Source organism: Poecilia reticulata, linkage group LG11 (assembly GCF_000633615.1).
Source record: "Poecilia reticulata strain Guanapo linkage group LG11, Guppy_female_1.0+MT, whole genome shotgun sequence".
NCBI classification, from domain to species: domain Eukaryota; kingdom Metazoa; phylum Chordata; class Actinopteri; order Cyprinodontiformes; family Poeciliidae; genus Poecilia; species Poecilia reticulata.
In genome coordinates this window covers 14,417,567-14,434,341 of record NC_024341.1, presented here as the reverse complement: position 1 = coordinate 14,434,341, position 16,775 = coordinate 14,417,567, and the positions used below count along the sequence as shown (strand labels likewise).

At 38.4% G+C, this 16,775-nt stretch overlaps 1 protein-coding gene across 1 annotated transcript; it reads left to right on the top strand.

Annotated features, from left to right (window-relative positions):
• The first annotated feature begins 204 nt into the window (after nt 1-204).
• LOC103472405 (Y+L amino acid transporter 2) lies at nt 205-13,810 on the top strand. The gene is made up of 12 exons (XM_008422033.2): nt 205-504; nt 4,024-4,352; nt 4,487-4,662; nt 5,464-5,606; nt 6,921-7,046; nt 7,948-8,092; nt 8,211-8,334; nt 9,286-9,389; nt 9,985-10,081; nt 10,176-10,325; nt 10,786-10,969; nt 12,263-13,810. The coding sequence occupies exons 2-12, from the start codon at nt 4,224-4,226 to the stop codon at nt 12,355-12,357; spliced, it is 1,473 nt and encodes a 490-aa protein (XP_008420255.1). The 5' UTR covers nt 205-504; nt 4,024-4,223; the 3' UTR covers nt 12,358-13,810.
• The last annotated feature ends 2,965 nt before the right edge of the window (nt 13,811-16,775 follow it).

The following is a 16,775-nucleotide window of genomic DNA, read 5'->3' as shown; positions in this document are numbered from 1 at the left end:
ACATAATCAAAGTTATGTTTTGAAAGTCCTAATGACGAGACTCAAAACACCAGTTTTTACTTTTGAAAATCATAACTCTGAAATACAACCCTAACAACTGTGAGCTTTCAAACTCAGAGACGCATAACTTTGCGTCTCTCTATTATGACATGCCGCGTTCATTTTTGTCTCAAGTGGCAGTAATGGGCTTCCATAACCTGCGCACCAGGTTAAACAGGCTTTCATGTGCGACACACATGCAGCTGACCGCAGCTGAGAGCAACGCTTCAAACTGATCTCTATTTAATACACATGAGGTTAAATCTGGGTGTTTCTGTTATTTAATGAGCCGACCTGCCCCCTGGTCTCTCGGCGAGTCTTAAGCCATCCTGTGGTTGCTGCCGAGGAGGGGCTTGAGCAGATGTTGAGTGCTATGCAGCGTGGATCGAAGCTAAAGTTCTCCCAACACTGCACATGGGTTGCTATTTGAGTCAAGCGGCGAGGAGTGTATGGGCACGTAACGAGGTGACTATATTCTGTTGTTTTTCATCCCTTTACATCCTTCACTTGGAGCCTTTAAGTGAATTTAGACATTACAACATGGTTATGTAAGGGAAACGCTGCCCGCATAAATTCCTTTAACCGTTTTTAGATGTTCGGGTTAGCATGATGCAACTACTACATCACCTTTGATCTCCAGCTGCCTCAGTTGTATTAGCTTGACGCTAACCGGGGAGCTTCCGCAAAGTGGGTTTTAAATGAGCGCTGTTTGCGCGTACGCCAGAATTGTCTGGCTAGCTAAAGTTTTTTGCTAAGGAAAACAACTTGTTTTTATTCTCGCGGCTTCTCCTTTTAAATCCGCATCAGGCCAGTAGCTAACCATCAGCTGGTTGCTAATCGTTGATAACAGCGAGATGATTCTAGCGTGGTGTCGGTATGTGTGTGATGCGATTTGCTTTCCAACCGGTATGACGCTTTCACATTAGGAGTGTTACATTTTTCAGCAGCGCACACGGGAGACGCAATGTTCTTGTCCACGTTTTCACAGCCCAATTCTATGGTCTCAGAATGTGAACTGGTGTTACGCCGACTTTTGTCTACCTGGAGGAAGATGAAGCGCGACTGAACGTCTATTAAAATTTTCCTTTAGTCTTCAGTGATTGATAGAGATTAGCCTTTCCGTCTAGCTTGTTTTTTTTAAATTATTATTATTATTTTAGGTGAAGAGGGTAAACTCAACTCCATTGTGACCATTTCCGGATTCCGTTTTTTTGTTAGTTTAAGCTGTATTTTTGTATAACACTAGCTTCTTGAAGCAGTTGTTTTGGGAGCAAATTTTAAAGTTTTTTTTTGTTGTTGTTTTTTCACATTTTCTTGTGCTATTGACTCCCATTCAAAATGTATTTTTTTGTTTTTGTTTATTAAAGCACACAGCTTTGTCAAAGTGTAATTGTTGTTGGTTTTTTCCACAAGTTTAAGATATGTACTGTAAGTTGACCAACACGGAAATATAAATTTATCAGAATTAATATTGTTGCCATTGCACAGCCATTGACCTTCCTATTAAAAAAAAAAAGCTTAAATCGGTAAAACTGGCATTTGAACATAATGAAAAAAGAATGTTACTTAATGGCAATCTTCTAGATCTTTCTTTTTCGTGTCCAACAGACAAAGGTGGAGCTAACGCCAACAACTTTACACAAAAAGGGAAAAAAAATGTTAGAAATGTACTTAGTCTGGCTCAGATGACATAATGCACAATTTCCATGTTCATATTTGAGATGTTTTTCTTTTCTGAAAAAAGTACGACTTCAATAATAAAAATTAGCACTTAAGAGGTTAGATATTCCAAAAATGTTTGTCAGTTTTAATAGTCCACATGCGAGGATTAAAAAGAAACACAGTTTTTACTTTATAGCTACAGAATATCTTAAATCTTTTGTTTCACATCTATTCATCAAAACTACAGTAAATCCAACTGATGAACCAGTGGAATAATTTTCTTTCTTTTTTTAATGTGATTTTTGTTTCAAATTTCTAACCAGATATCATGAAAATGTGGTGTTTTTACTTGGTGTGATCTTACTGTGAAAATATCATTGTAACACAAGCTAAACTTCTATTGGCGCGTTTCTCTGGAGCTGTTTTAATTAAGTCATGTACACCATCATCTGGCTGTACTGAAACAGAGTTTTAGAAATCGCAGAAGTTGGCCTTTGCGTATAATTGCCTATGGTTCATCACTTAGTGTGGAGCACATCGGTTTGCGTCAGAAGGCACCGTTGACAGCACATGTTTTTCTTGTTGTGCAGAGTTTAATTGCTTCCTCCAGAGATGTATTGTAAACAGGGATCCATTAGCTGCAGGAGCCAGATTAGCTTAGGGATGCAGAACAGATGCTTGCATAATTCCATTCATGTCATAAAGCTACCCATGGTGGCTCTTTGTCACAAACCAGCGGCTGCAGGTTTTTCCTTTTTTTTCTTTTTTTTTTTTCTTTTTTTTACGATTGCAAGAGAGGTCCAAAAAAATGTATCAATTGCAGATGAATAATACTGGAGCCATATTTGGCTGCGATAAATCTAAAAATAGCATAAAAAAAAAACAAAACTTCTTTCAGGCTCATTATTAACCACAGATTGGTCATTAACTTCTTCACCAAAGATAAATGTACAATGGTGTTGAGTTGTGGTTCATAATGTCTCAAAATCTACTAGAATACACTGGCCAGGCTTAACATTTTGACCATTGAGAGGTGAAGTGAATAACCCCAAGTATCTCTTCGTCATGGTCCATGTTGGTGGTTGAGGCAGATAAGGAAGCAGGTCAATATTGTGACCTGATAAAAGCATGAGAACAAAGAACTGAAGAGCGACGGTTAGATAATTGAATCAGAGTGTCTCCAGATATTCGTTTCTGCTGGGATGTTGTCACTCTGCAGGGCTCTGTATCCATCAGCGGAGGTTCAAGAATGCGTGGTTGATCAGTTTGTTGCCTCTGGAGTTGCATAGATTCAGACCTGCTTGGTTTACGCATTATTGTTCAGAAGTTGGTCTGGGTGTGTCGGTTTACTTGTGTTTAATAAATCTTAGAGATCAGACGTGACCCGTTGCAGTGTAAAACAGTTTGCATTGCTTCAATACTTTACGTTTTTGGAAGGCTTAGGTGTGACACGTAACTCTGTTGTCAACAGAGTTACGTGTTCAGGTTCAGGTTCTTCTGCAAAGCGTGATGACGCGTTGAAGGGGTCATCCGACCTTTTGAATTGCCCGGGTTGTAGCAGGGTCACCGCCAAAACACGCTGCACACCAGCTCCAGAGGACTGGACTTCACCAGCCCTGGTGTAGTGGCCTGCATAGCACAATGTTGTTGGTTTCCAGGGTTTCCCCCAGAAAACTTGCTAAGCCCGGTGGTTGGGTGCTAAAGCAGTCATTCATCCAGCGGCTCGTCTTTGTTTTTGAGTTAAAAAAGGTTTAAACTTGACAGGAAATTTGAAAATATCACTTGATAATTATGTGTTATTAAAAGATTAATACCTGAACACCAACTGTAAAGTCTTAAAAAATGCAAGCATTAAAAAAAAAAAACTAAAAAAAAAAAAAAGCAACGCTTAGCCTGTATTGTAAGCCTGGTGGCCCGACAGGCTTACAATACATTGGGGGAAACCCTGGGTTTGAATTCAGCCTCTGCTCATTGGAAGTCGAGTTGAAAAGGGAGACGGTTATTTCCAACAGCTGACAGATTCCTCATTGCTGCGCACAGACTGGATATTCAATGCTCTCATCTGAAGCTAAATGAGAATAAGGTAATGAGTGTCACTGCTGCTTCACTTTGTTGTGTGCTTAAGCATTAATCACATTAAAACACATTTGGGGGACTGTGCTGTGGAAAACGAAGCTGATAATGGGAAAGTGTTTTGTGATTTATCCCAATGATTCATTAGGCTAAAATCACTTTGTCCCTTTTTAGATACTTTTAAGAGTTGTAAGAAAAATATTCAATGTGACTGACGGTTATTGTTTTGTTTGTTTGTTTGTCTTGCAGGGTATCCAACCAGAGAAATTCCACCTTGGATTCTGTTTTGAGATGTGCTTAATCTTGAACTTCCTATAAGACCAACCCCACTTGTCTTTGTCAGGACCAAACTACCTACCTATCTTTTTTATTTTACCAGGATAAATTTGCACTACTCTTAATTCATCATATTAAGCTTTGCCTTTGAGCGTTGAAATAAATTAGTAAGCATGGTGGCTGATGGAGACGCCCAGTCTGTGGGCAGCGGTGTTAGACTAAAGCAGGAGATCTCCCTCCTCCATGGGGTCTGCCTCATCGTGGGAAATATGATTGGCTCTGGAATCTTTGTCTCTCCGAAGGTAAGTCTCCTGCCCTCTTGAATAAATATTTGATCGTCATAAATGAATCTTGTTACCACTGTGTTCTCTGTGCAAACAGTGTTGCATGTTTCCCCAATCTCTCCTGTTTCTCCACACATCTGTTGTCCCTGCAGGGAGTTCTCATGTATACGGGCTCTTACGGCTTGTCTCTGGTGGTGTGGGCCATCGGAGGGATATTTTCTGTGATCGGAGCGTTGTGCTACGCTGAGCTCGGTACCACTATCCGCAAATCCGGAGCGTCTTACTCTTACATTCTGGAAGCATTTGGAGGCTTTTTGGCTTTTATTCGGTATGTCGGCGCACCTTTGAAGTCGCACAAGTTTTTCTTCTTTTGTAGCGTCTTGAAAACAAGTACATCGCTACTCACCAAAAAGTGAATTCAGTTCAATCAGTGAAGGTTAAGTATAATGATTATGCATGGATTGTAAATTGTTTTTGTTACTTTTGATGAAAATGGCTTCAAGTTAATGAAAACTGAAAATTCAGTTTCTCAGATACTTTGAACATGACCAAAAAGAAAAAAAAAAAACAACAAAAAAGCTGTCCCCTGGTGCAAACATCACAATCCTCTGAAGCGTGTGTGTTAAACTCGAGACGCGTGGGCCACAACCGGCCTGCCGTAACGATTTCCGTGGCCCTCCAGGCCTCAGAAATTAAACTTCAAGATAATAGTTGTGTGCTTAAGCATTAATTAATCAGTCAAATCAAGACTGTTTCTATTTGCATAGAATGCAATTAATGTGAGAAGATGTTCAATATTAATTTTAAGGAGTATGAATCAAATCCAGAGAATATTTTAAGTTTGTTAACATGTAGTTTTATTTATATATTCTACCACAACCAGCCCTTTGAGAACATTCATGATCTTGATTTGGTCCACAACTTTTAGAGTTTAAAAGCTGTGATTTTCCTTGTTGCATATGCTCTTTTCTTTCTATTATTTTTTCCTTCCACTCAACTTTCCAACAAAATGCTGTGAACAGCGATTTTCTGTGACTGTCCCTCCCTGTGAAGAATTTTACTGAAACCTGAACAAATACAATGCTAAAAGTGTCCAACAACAGTAACTGATCATTCATCTCGACTGCAGACTGTGGACATCCCTGCTGATCGTAGAGCCAGCCTCTCAGGCAGTGATAGCCTTGACCTTCTCCAACTATTTGATCCAGCCTTTCTACCCCACCTGCTTCTCCCCGTATTACCCAGTCCGCCTCATTGCAGCTGCCATAATATGTAAGACTCTTCTTCTGCTAAGCATGTTGCATGATTTTTGTTTATTTTTTTAAATCTCTTGTATGTTTACCTTCCTGTTTTTGAAAAGCACACATAAGGTAAGTTCAGATGGTAGCTCACAGGTTTACACACAACACCACCAACCTTTTGGTAACTATAGTTCAAACAAGTGTACTGAAACACTGAAAGGCTTTAATTATTTGCCATACAAAATCTTTGGTGTTTTAATGTGTCAATTCTTATTATATGGCAATTCTTACCTGCAAGTAAGTAGGTATGGTCACTTCTACATGGTTTGAATAAAAATAAGGTCTTAAGAGTGGTCCTGACTTGAATCCAGTTTAGATGTTTTAAAAACACCAAAGACACCAGCTGACTAAAACAATTTTCTACTAAGAAAGCCAAAATGTCTCCACAGTAATGAAAAAGACTGACGACCGATCATAAAGACCATATGACTGTGGTCGTCAAGGAGACGCAGCCAGTTGTTTGGGTTAGAGGAAAATTGCTTGTTCCACATTGGCCTAAACTGTTACGGCTAGATTTTATTTTGGTTTCTCGCTCCATACATGAGATCATCATTTTGGAAAAACTGCATCTACCGTTTACTCTGATTTTCTTTGATGCAAATATTTAATTGTTCTGTAATCCAGTCTGTCCAAATCCTGTAGTACAATCACAGCTTTTCCAGCTATCAGCTGTTTTACTAGCTTGTGGAGCTGAAAACTGTTGAGGTTACAATACACACAGTTCCTCAAACGCCGAGCTCTATGCAAATAAACTGCACATAGTTTTGGATTAGAGCTTCCTCTTATATGAAATGTTTTCTGCAGGAGCCAGATTCACAATTTGAACATGATTGCATCATATGTGCAGCATGAAAATGGAGGGGAGTAAGCTTGAGTTTTAGAGCCTTTGGCATCTCAACATAATACCTTAATCCTGTCTTCTCTTTGAGATCATAAAGCTGTGTGTATTTACAGCTGCTGTGGTGATTAACTCTTAATGCATCCTGAGTGGTAAAAGACAACAGTAGAGGTTTAGGGATGGTAAATTAAGGAGGACTGTGAAGAATAAAGACAATACAAACACACTAGCTGATCCTTAAACCTGTTGGTTTTATTTAAACCACCAGGTGTTTTACCGTGACAGATCATAAGAGTCTTTAGGCAAAACCTTCAACCAGCTATAAGCTTAAAAATGCAAATATTCTTGCAAGTTTTCACATTTCTATGTTGAAGGATTTTGATCATACAATTTAAATGTTTAATATGTCTATTTTAATTGTTTGTTGTTTTTTTGTTTTTTTTACAGGTTTGTTGACTGCTGTAAACTGCATGAAAGTAAAATGGGGAGCGATCCTCCAGGTCATCTCTACTGTAGCAAAGGTCCTGGCTCTCATCGTCATCATCATCGCCGGCTTGGTGAAGCTGGGTCAAGGTATCGTCCCGTTAACTCTGTCACGTCTGCAGCAGCGCCGGTTGGTCCCAGCAGTTTGGAGTCGAGGCTCACGGAGGACGACTTGAACGCTGCTGCCTCTGTTCAGAGTCGCAGCTGGAAAGTTTTACTAGTTACTGATTAGCCTATGAGGAGGTGGAACCAGGTGGCTTAAAGCACGGCTTTTTATTACGTGCTAATCATTAATGGGTACTGATGGATTTTATGTATGAGTGAGGTATTTATAGTTTTGGATTTGAGTAAATTAGATTGCTTTGTCACTTGTTATTTATTCTAAACTGTAATGCATTGATGTTAATGTTTTGGGAAGGTATGGCAAAGAGTTAGAAAATGTGAAATTAACTCAACTTTCTAAATCTCTCTTGTGAAAATAAATACATAAAACCTACTAATCATTACATGCTGGGCCTCAGGTGAAGGCAGTATCGTTTTCTAAATACAGGCATTGATTTTTAACCTTGGCTTCAGAGAACAAAAAATTTCTCACACAATTTTTCTGCATTGCTAACAAATGTGGTGCTAATAAAAATGTTGCCTTAAGAAATACATAGTTTTATATATATATATATATATATATATATATATATATCGGATGTTGGATAATGTTGGCACTGCATTAATTTTGTCATAAATTATAATTTCACTTGGAGTGAAAGCCTCATTCACTTTGAGTCCAACTGTTTAATCGGTTCTAAAATGATTGAAATATATTAATTTAATTTGGATGCTTTGGATTTTAATGTTAGAATTTATTGGCATTTGTTCACCAGTGCAGCTGTATATATCTAAATATATATATGTGTATATATATCTTGCATAATAACAGTGACAGTATGAACAATTGTATTTTTCTTTGCTTTGTTTTTTTGTTTTTGTTGGGAAGGTTTTGACCAGAATTTTCAAGAGCCGTTCAAAGACTCCAAGCTGGAAATGGGCCACATGGCTTTGGCTTTTTATTCAGCTCTCTACTCCTACTCTGGCTGGGACACACTCAACTTCATCACAGAGGAGATCCAGAACCCGGAGAGGTGCGGTCTCCTGTTCTCCATGTGTTCCCGATGTGTCCTTTACGTGAGCGCTCACTTTGAAACTAACAAAGATGCACTAAAACGTTTTTAAGCCATTTTCCCTTTACTTTCCTTGTAGGAATCTCCCTTTGTCCATTGCCATTTCCATGCCCATTGTCACAATAATCTACATTTTAACCAACGTAGCTTACTATGTGGTCATGGACGCAGACACTCTGCTCTACAGTGAAGCTGTTGCTGTGGTGAGTTTCTGTGCGGTTCTCAGAATTAAAAGCAAAGGCGGCAATGTGGCGTTCACATGGTAACCTGTCAAACATGCTGATTATATGAACAAGCTGATTAGCAACGGCTTATAAAGATATTCATGTCAATTGAGCCCATTTGTTTTTTTTTTTTTTATTTAATGATCAAAACAAGGTGCAGAGAAACAATTTTTGAAGAAAAAGATGGACAAAAAAAAAGAAAAATGTGTATTTCTTCCCTCAAGAATCCATATTTAATAGAACCATTTTCTTTTAGCAAAGCATTTCTTCTTGCTTACCTTACATGAACACCAGATTTGTGGAGCGTGACACAATAATGTACCAAAATCCTCCCAAAAAAATACTTTGGCTGTCACATCAATGTGTTTGAAAATACAAGGATCTCCCTTTATGGTCATCATAGAAGCGCCAGGTTATGATCTGCACTTCCTGTTTTTGACTGTCATCATTTCCAGTCTGGTAGACGAGCACTGATACATGCATCTGGCGATGGTGCGTCCCTTTGGTTATCTGCGACCGAGGGAGTAGAGACTGCAGCTAAAGACATTAGTGCTCCATGCAGGAGCAGCAGGGAGGTTCATGATCTGATTACAGCGCAGATGGAGGAACAATTGTTCTTAATGACCCTTGTCAGTGCCGTTTTATAATTTTTATTGCGGTCTGATGGCTTACTTATGATGTCAAGCCATGACCTGGGTCTGTTGACCGAGAATGAAGCGATTCCTTGAAAGCAAACATCTTCTGCTTCCATCTTACGATTCTTAGAAATTTAAACTTGGAGACAGAATAACCGAAACTAATTGATCCCGTTTTGATCTCAGCTGGTGTCTGTTTCGGTTATTAACCCAAAAATGATTCCTGTTTCATCCCTAGGCTTTGTTACTGAATCTTATCCGCATTAGTGATGATCTCTGTTTACTGTCCTGTCAGACTTTTGCAGATGAAGTCCTGGGCTGGGCTCGATGGATGATCCCGTTCTCTGTGGCCGTTTCATGTTACGGAGGCCTCAACTCATCCATCATTGCTGCCTCCAGGTGGGTGTAAAATGATGCCATTCGACATGGCATAAAATTATGGCAGCATCAAATCACAAATGTGTTATTTTGCATTTTCAAATTGCATAGGCGATTTGCTTCTTAAATGTTTTCTGAATTGTGGGCAGATCTTCACCTTTTGACACGAACCGTTGCTGCCAGAGCCACCACTGTTCTGAAAGGACAATTAGGACAGACGTGGAATTGGCAGGAAATGACAAATTAACCTGTCACCATAATCGCTGCAGTCATGGTCGACTTTAATTGTCTTTGGAATCTGTTTTTAGATAGCAGGTGCTGAAATGTAATTCTAGCACGCACATTCATACTTGATTGCTCAATTTTTGCCACATAACACAAATAAGCTGTACTGATAAAAGTTTACATCTAATAGGATAACTGTGTGTTTCCACTGCTTTCAGTGGACTTGCACTGCAGGAGCGATACGATGGAAAATTTTTGTGGTTTTGAAACTGTAACCTTTCTGTAACCTTTGGCTAAATCTAGCCCATTTTGAAGATTCCTTGAAGAACCGGTTTGCATTTGTTTCTTTTCTTTTTTTTTCCCCTTTGCAACATTTGTTTTCGCCCCGCAGGTTGTTTTTTGTTGGCTCCAGAGAAGGCCACCTGCCCAACGTCCTGTGCATGATCCACATTAAACGTTACACCCCGATTCCAGCCCTGCTTTTCAATGTTGGTTTGTTTAATATTTTAGTAGCTCTCAAGCAAAACTCTGCACTCAGCCTCTGTCTGTGTCTCATGCATGTGTGTGCTTCTCTTCTTCAAGGGGGTCATGTCGTTAATTTACCTCTCCGTGCCCGACGTTTTCCGGTTGATCAACTACTTCAGCTTTAATTACTGGTTGTTCATCGGCCTGTCAATAGCCAGTCAGATCTACCTTCGACTCAAGTTTCCCGATTTGCCGCGCCCTCTTAAGGTAGGACACCTGTTGGCGGTCGCTTTGCATGTCGACATGCAACTCCCAAAACGTTGGAAATACCTGCACTCCGGTTTTATCAGTTCAGTGAAAACTTGAAGGATTTGTATTTGATTTGCTCTGCAAATTTCCATTCTCACTTTTTGCCACGGTTGGTGATGGACTGAAGGTAAAATTATTAGATCGAAATATCTTACCAAAGTATTGGCAGTATCTTTTTCTTTTTTTTTTTTTTTTCTGTACTTGACAACAAAAAACATTGTGTGCCTTATCAACATATTCATGTTTTCAGCAATAACTCTGGTTAATTTTAACTTAATACTGACTGCAGTCCATGGCAACTGAGTAACTTGGAGTAACAAAGAGAATGGCACAGTTTTTTTTTCTTTATAACGTCTTCCTTTTATATTTTCTTATGCATATATTAATTCAAGTGTTCTTTATGTATTCTTCTCCGCAGCTGTCTCTGTTCTTCCCGATAGTTTACTGCTTGTGCAGTATTTTCCTGGTGGTTGTTCCCCTCTACAGTGACACTATCAACTCTTTTGTTGGCATCGCTGTTGCTCTGTCCGGAGCTCCAGTCTACTATATTTGTGTCCATCTACCTCCCACGTCTAGACCACCCTTCCTCCGGAAAATGCTCGGTAAGATCCTCCGTGTTGCATGGCACTGCAGTGTTTTTTTCCAAGGGAGCTTTTTTTTTTCTTCTTTAGAACAAATTATAAATTCCAAGTGGTGCCTAAAAGTATTTCTCATTTAGATTTTTCCCATCAGCCTTAATAATGTTACAGAATCTGTAACTAATGGAGAAAAGTTGTCCAACTTTACAGTTTGGTTTGTTTAGTCGTCCTCATTTTCAGTCTGAGTCTGAAAAATGTTTTTAATTGTTCCTGAGTGCAGTTTGTAGGCCAGATTAGTGATTTCTATGGGGTTCATGAAGAAGTGGGTTTATTAAGCAACAAACGTCACGTCCAAACGCAGATACATGATGTCCATAAGGAAACCTGGATTAACGAGATCAAACTCTCTCCGCCGAGGAACTGATCCAAACCAGATTAGCCTTCCAATCTCTTATAGTTGCTGTTGTTTCTTGTTTTTACTTTCTGTTTCTAAGTATTTGAAGTGGTAACTGAAATACTCTGTGTGTAGTATTTCCTAAAAAGCAGGTTCTTTAGATGATTATCTCCTTCCTTCTCTGCTCTGTATCTACATAGACATTTGATGTTTAACTTGGCATGGGATTCTCATGGTATGTTGACATCGTTGACTAAAAATACAACAGTTTTCACCTTATTTACACAACCTCCTAAAAAGCAAAAGTACAGCATGATCTAATTGACTTTATTTCTTCTCCGATATGAGCCCAGTCAAAACCTGACGATTTTAGTATTATTTGAACTTCATTTTTAAATTGTAGTTAGTTGCCAGATTTACAAACAGCTGATATTGCGCTAAGCTTATTTGTCATTAAAAATATTAACCGTGTTATTTACAGGCTTGTGTTAAAAACAAAACAGAATTACTTGGTTTTATGTTGTGTAATCGTTTCTTTGCTCGTTGGCTTAAACAACCTCGTGTTCCTCTGAGTAACTTTCTGCAGTAAGAAGCTTTTCTTTGACTCATTTTTCAAGCAGAACAGTGTTTGGAGCTCAGACGGGACTCAGATTAGTGTTTCAAAGTTCAGTCCACTGGAAAGTCTGCATACGCTAAATAATGAAGCGGTGTGTACATGTATTCATATCTCAGGAACACGCTGTCCCCGTCCTACTGCACAATTACCAGCAGGCAGTGCAAAATGGTCCAAGAAAAGTTTTGAGCTTATTGTTTGCAAACCCAGGACTTAAAAAAAATAAAATGTTAGTTTAATGAAAATAAGTAGTTTGAGTTTGTCTTGATTTATTTTTCTCATGCTTTTCCTTTTTGTCCTCTCACTGCAGATAAGATTTCCCTGTTCACCCAGAAACTGTGCTTCTGCTGCGTGGCCTCGCCAGATATTGATCTGGACAACATAGAACCAGAGAAGACGGAATGATGCAGCGACGAAGAACCCAGAGAGCAGCTCTGTCTGAATGGAGGATGATTTGGATACACAGATGAAGGAAGCCGAGTTGTACATTACCAGGGATGAGATAAAAAAAAAAGTAAATGAGCATGAGGGAACCTGAAGAGAGGAGCCACACAGACTTCCTGCCCTCCTCTTCTCATCTTTCAGCCGGCGAAGCGGCAGCAGGGTGTTTCACACATAATAAGCAGTTTACAGCATTTTGATTTAGAGTATTAAGTTGTGTGTGTGTGTGTGTGTGTGGTAATGGCAGCAGCAGGGTGAGAGAGGAAACTCACCGGCACTCCTCAGAGATCACAAAAACAGTTTTGCACATTTTCTATTGACTGTGGGTTACAAATAGTTTTGCTACAAGTTCCTAAACCGAAGGACCAAATACCGATTTTTTTTTTTGTTGTTGTTTTTGTTTTTTCTTCCCCACAAGAGTTTTTAGGTCAACTTGTCCGGCAGTTTTTCACTCATTTCACATCTTGTCTTTATTTAGAAATCCTTCTGCTCTAAGTAGTCTCCTCTTTGTAGGTGACGTTAACGTCCATCAGCAAGGTAGAAGTGGCTTCATTCGGCAAATTTTTGTTACAGTTGTGCCTTATTTTCGTCCTTTTCTTGCCTTTTTTTTTCCACACACATGTGCAAACAGCTGAGGATGGAAACCTTTTCTTATATACTGTGATTGTTGCAGGATTAAATGCCCCTTGTAATGTTAAGAGGCAAACCTCAGGATCGGTCATGCCGTTTCTACTGATCCCTGCCAGCCTCAAAGGATTGTGAAACATTTAGGACATTTAATGTTGCCGTGCGTCGTCATAGAGCTAATAAAATTCAGACTCCTGTGTTATTCAGCTGTGTGGAGTTTGAGCTGCATGTAGAAATGTGGTCTTTCTGAACTGTACGTGCCTTTCAAGTGTGGTGAAATTTTCCTGCCTGTTGTAACGTCTTGAGCACAATTGTTGAAACTTTACTGTAGCATAGCCGGATGTTGTTCTTGTCTAAAGCATTTGCTGCACCAAGCAGTCCTTAGCTTGATGAGTCGTATTTACATGAACACGTCCACGACATAAGACAAATGCAGTTCATGTGCTCATTTGCTTTCTCTGGGATTCTAGTAGATGTTGAGATCAAACTATAGTGAGCTGTTTGTTTTAAAGAAAGTATTGACTGTACTATATTTAGTCATTTTCCAGCAGATATGAGCTTATATTTAACTACAGGCAGTGAATGTTGCAATATACATGAGTGTTTGCTGTTTCAGTGGATACCAAATGTTTGAAATTTGTTGCGAAATAGAAATATTGAGTCTTTGTTTGTACCTTTCTATGGATGTAGACCAACCAAATGCTGAAAACCGTTTAACTGTTTATTATTTCATCAGAAGGATGTATGTGCTGTGTGTTTTATCCAAATAAAGTTGAGACTATGTACGTTTTTTTTTCCGGACTTTATACTTTTTGCCACTAGAGGTCACTGTTTTTAAAAAAAAGTTTAACTCGATTTTTGTTTTTAAAGATTACATTTTGAAAAAGCTTATTGCTTCAAAAAATGATGTGTAACAATTCAATATTTTAGGCAATGTTTAAATTATGAAATGTCTTTGAGAAAAATATTTCGGGGTTTTGGAATCGCAACTACCTAAATGGCTAAAATCCACAAATAGTTGAGACCCACTCTAAATAAGCTTGTCGCTGCCTATTTTAATAGTTCAAACACAAAGCGTACCTTGACATGCAGTGGAAACCATCTTATCACTACGCAAAAGCCAGAATTTAGTCCTCCTCTCCGCTCCTGGAGCTATAGCCAGAAACAATGAAAAATAAATCGCGCTTACAGATTGGCTGCTTTGCAAATGGTGTGACATTTTTCTTTATGTCTAGTCATTTAGCTTCCGAAATTTTCAAATATTTTAAATATGCCCTATGAGAAAATCTGCAAACATAAACAGTTTCTACTGGGGGAATAATAGAAAAATACTGAAGCGCAAACATGCAGGGGTCCACTGTATTAGCAATGCTGTAGTTGGGCATCTCTAGTAAACTTAATTATCTCATGTTCTAAATGTAATTATACTACGGGAGAAATTAGACCCACACGCCAATTGTTATAAAAATGTTAGCAAATATGACTTACATTTTTACTTCCTGATTTAATTGGACCGCTGTCTCTTTAAAAACTCCCGCTTTTTCTGATAGTTCCGCCTTCAGGAAGTCGTCACAACATGGCTCCTCTATTAAAGGATTTATCGAAAGTGTGTAAAAAAAAAATCAAAGCAACATTCCAGGTATGTTTTTGATGAGGGAATAATGTATAGCTCATAAGTATAATTTACGTAAGTGACACGGTGTGGACAGAAATGTTTAAATCTAAAGTGTGTATTGACAACTTTATATTGAGTTTTTATCTCCTGTATTTCTTAAGAGAGGTTAATAGTTGATTGTTTTATCAAATAATGGCAAAAAAAGTATAGAAGTTTGATTTAACTTTAAACCATTGTGTGGGAGATGGTGTGATAATACAGCAACTCCTCTAAAGTCCTCAGTTTAGTGCAGTGTTTCTCAACCTTTTTTGGGCCAGCGCCCCCCTAGCCTTTATCCAGGTCCCTCACCGACCCACACCAAAGAATTTGCAGGCTACTTTGAACTGACCATTATTTTATCATTAATATTACTATCACTATTGTAGATGTTTTGATTTTTATGCTTGTTTCTGTATTTATCATCAAAAATAATTTCCCAGAAAACAAAAAAGTCATGGGAATAGAAATTATTTTCACAGGTGTCTATGAAAAATGGAATGAACATTCAAGTTAAAATTGGTAGGCCTAACAGCAGCCAATCAGAGTGGAAAATCTATTCTTGTTCTGTGCCATTTTTTAGTTGTTAAATMTTCCACAAAATGACCAGATAAAAGATGTTCAACATGCCAGTTTAAACTTTGAACTATTTGCAAAACGACTGAGCTCTGCAACATTAAAACAGGGATAGAACTGTAACTACATTAATCATAGCTCTTCTTCTCTTCAGTGTTTCTGTGGATTTCTGCTGCCTTCAGGAAAATGGGACATCAGAGCATCATCCATAAAATTTCACCCATATGGCATTTATTGTGCAAACCAGAGCTTTCAGTGGAATAACAAAAGTTCCAGGTCCTTTTAATGCCATACAAATATGAGACAGAAACATGGATAATATCTTTATATAGACCTGTCTATTAGATTAATAGTTTTACTGGACAGAAATTACAAAGAACAAATCTGGTTCTTAATCATATCCTAATGAGTCAAATTGAAAGTGTCATGGAGTCATCAGCCTCATGACATTAAAAGTGACATAAAAAATAATATTGAAGAAATAAATATATCAAATCTAATTAAAAACATAAATAAGTGATCAGTTCTTTACTGTTATGGTCTGTAAGATATATTTATTCTCAGTATTAGATGTGGTCTCAACAAACCCATGGCACTTTAACAATATTATTTTACCTTTTATTTGGAAAAAGTGTCTGTTTATTCTTGCCATACAGTCCTCTGTATTAATTATTGCTCGAAAGGTCTTGCCATACCAGTTTATTCCTCTGTATTTACTTTAGTTTCTTAGTTTATTCTTGCATTTTGTTCTTCATTCATTTCCATTTAGTTTCATTCAATTAGTATTGTCTTGGTTTATTGCTATGTCCACTTTAGTTTCTTTCCTGTTGCTAGATTTATTTTATCATTTATTGACGCTTATCATCAGTAATCTTCACTCATCACCTGCTGCGCCGCCTAATCGTTATGTGTTTCACATGTTTCACATCATGTGTTGATTTTTTCACTGTTCAGCGTCGGATTCTCTGTTTTTATGCCATAATTCACATCTGGTTCGTCGCTCCGTTTAATGTCCCGCTTCTCCTGTTTCAGAGTTTTGCGCAATGTGTGCGTCTTTTTTTTTAAGCCCCTAAGGTGCAGGGCGGTCGGAAAGCGTATCGATGGGGAAAAGGCAGACTGACATAAACCTTTTAAAACAACGGCAACAATTTCAGTATTCTGATTATTGAAATTTTAAAGTGCTGTGTTGTTCTATCACCCCCGTTTCATACCGGACCACTTACAGCACTATGTTAACGCTATAAAATGAACGCTCTCTATCGTGGTATCACCCATGGAGAGATTTCTTTATTTAAATGGGTTCATTTTTCAGAGGGATACACAGTGAGGGTATCGTGATTTTAGTAATCACATGTTTACAAGAGAAATTTTCTGTTGTTCTTCCATGGAAGCGTGCAGCTTTCAAACGGAAATAAAACACTTTTTAATATAAGATGCTGCTTAACATGATCACAGAACTGGCAAAAATACCAGACAAAGTGAATCTCAGCAACATCATCAGTCGGTGTAACGCTGAACTGATGCGGTG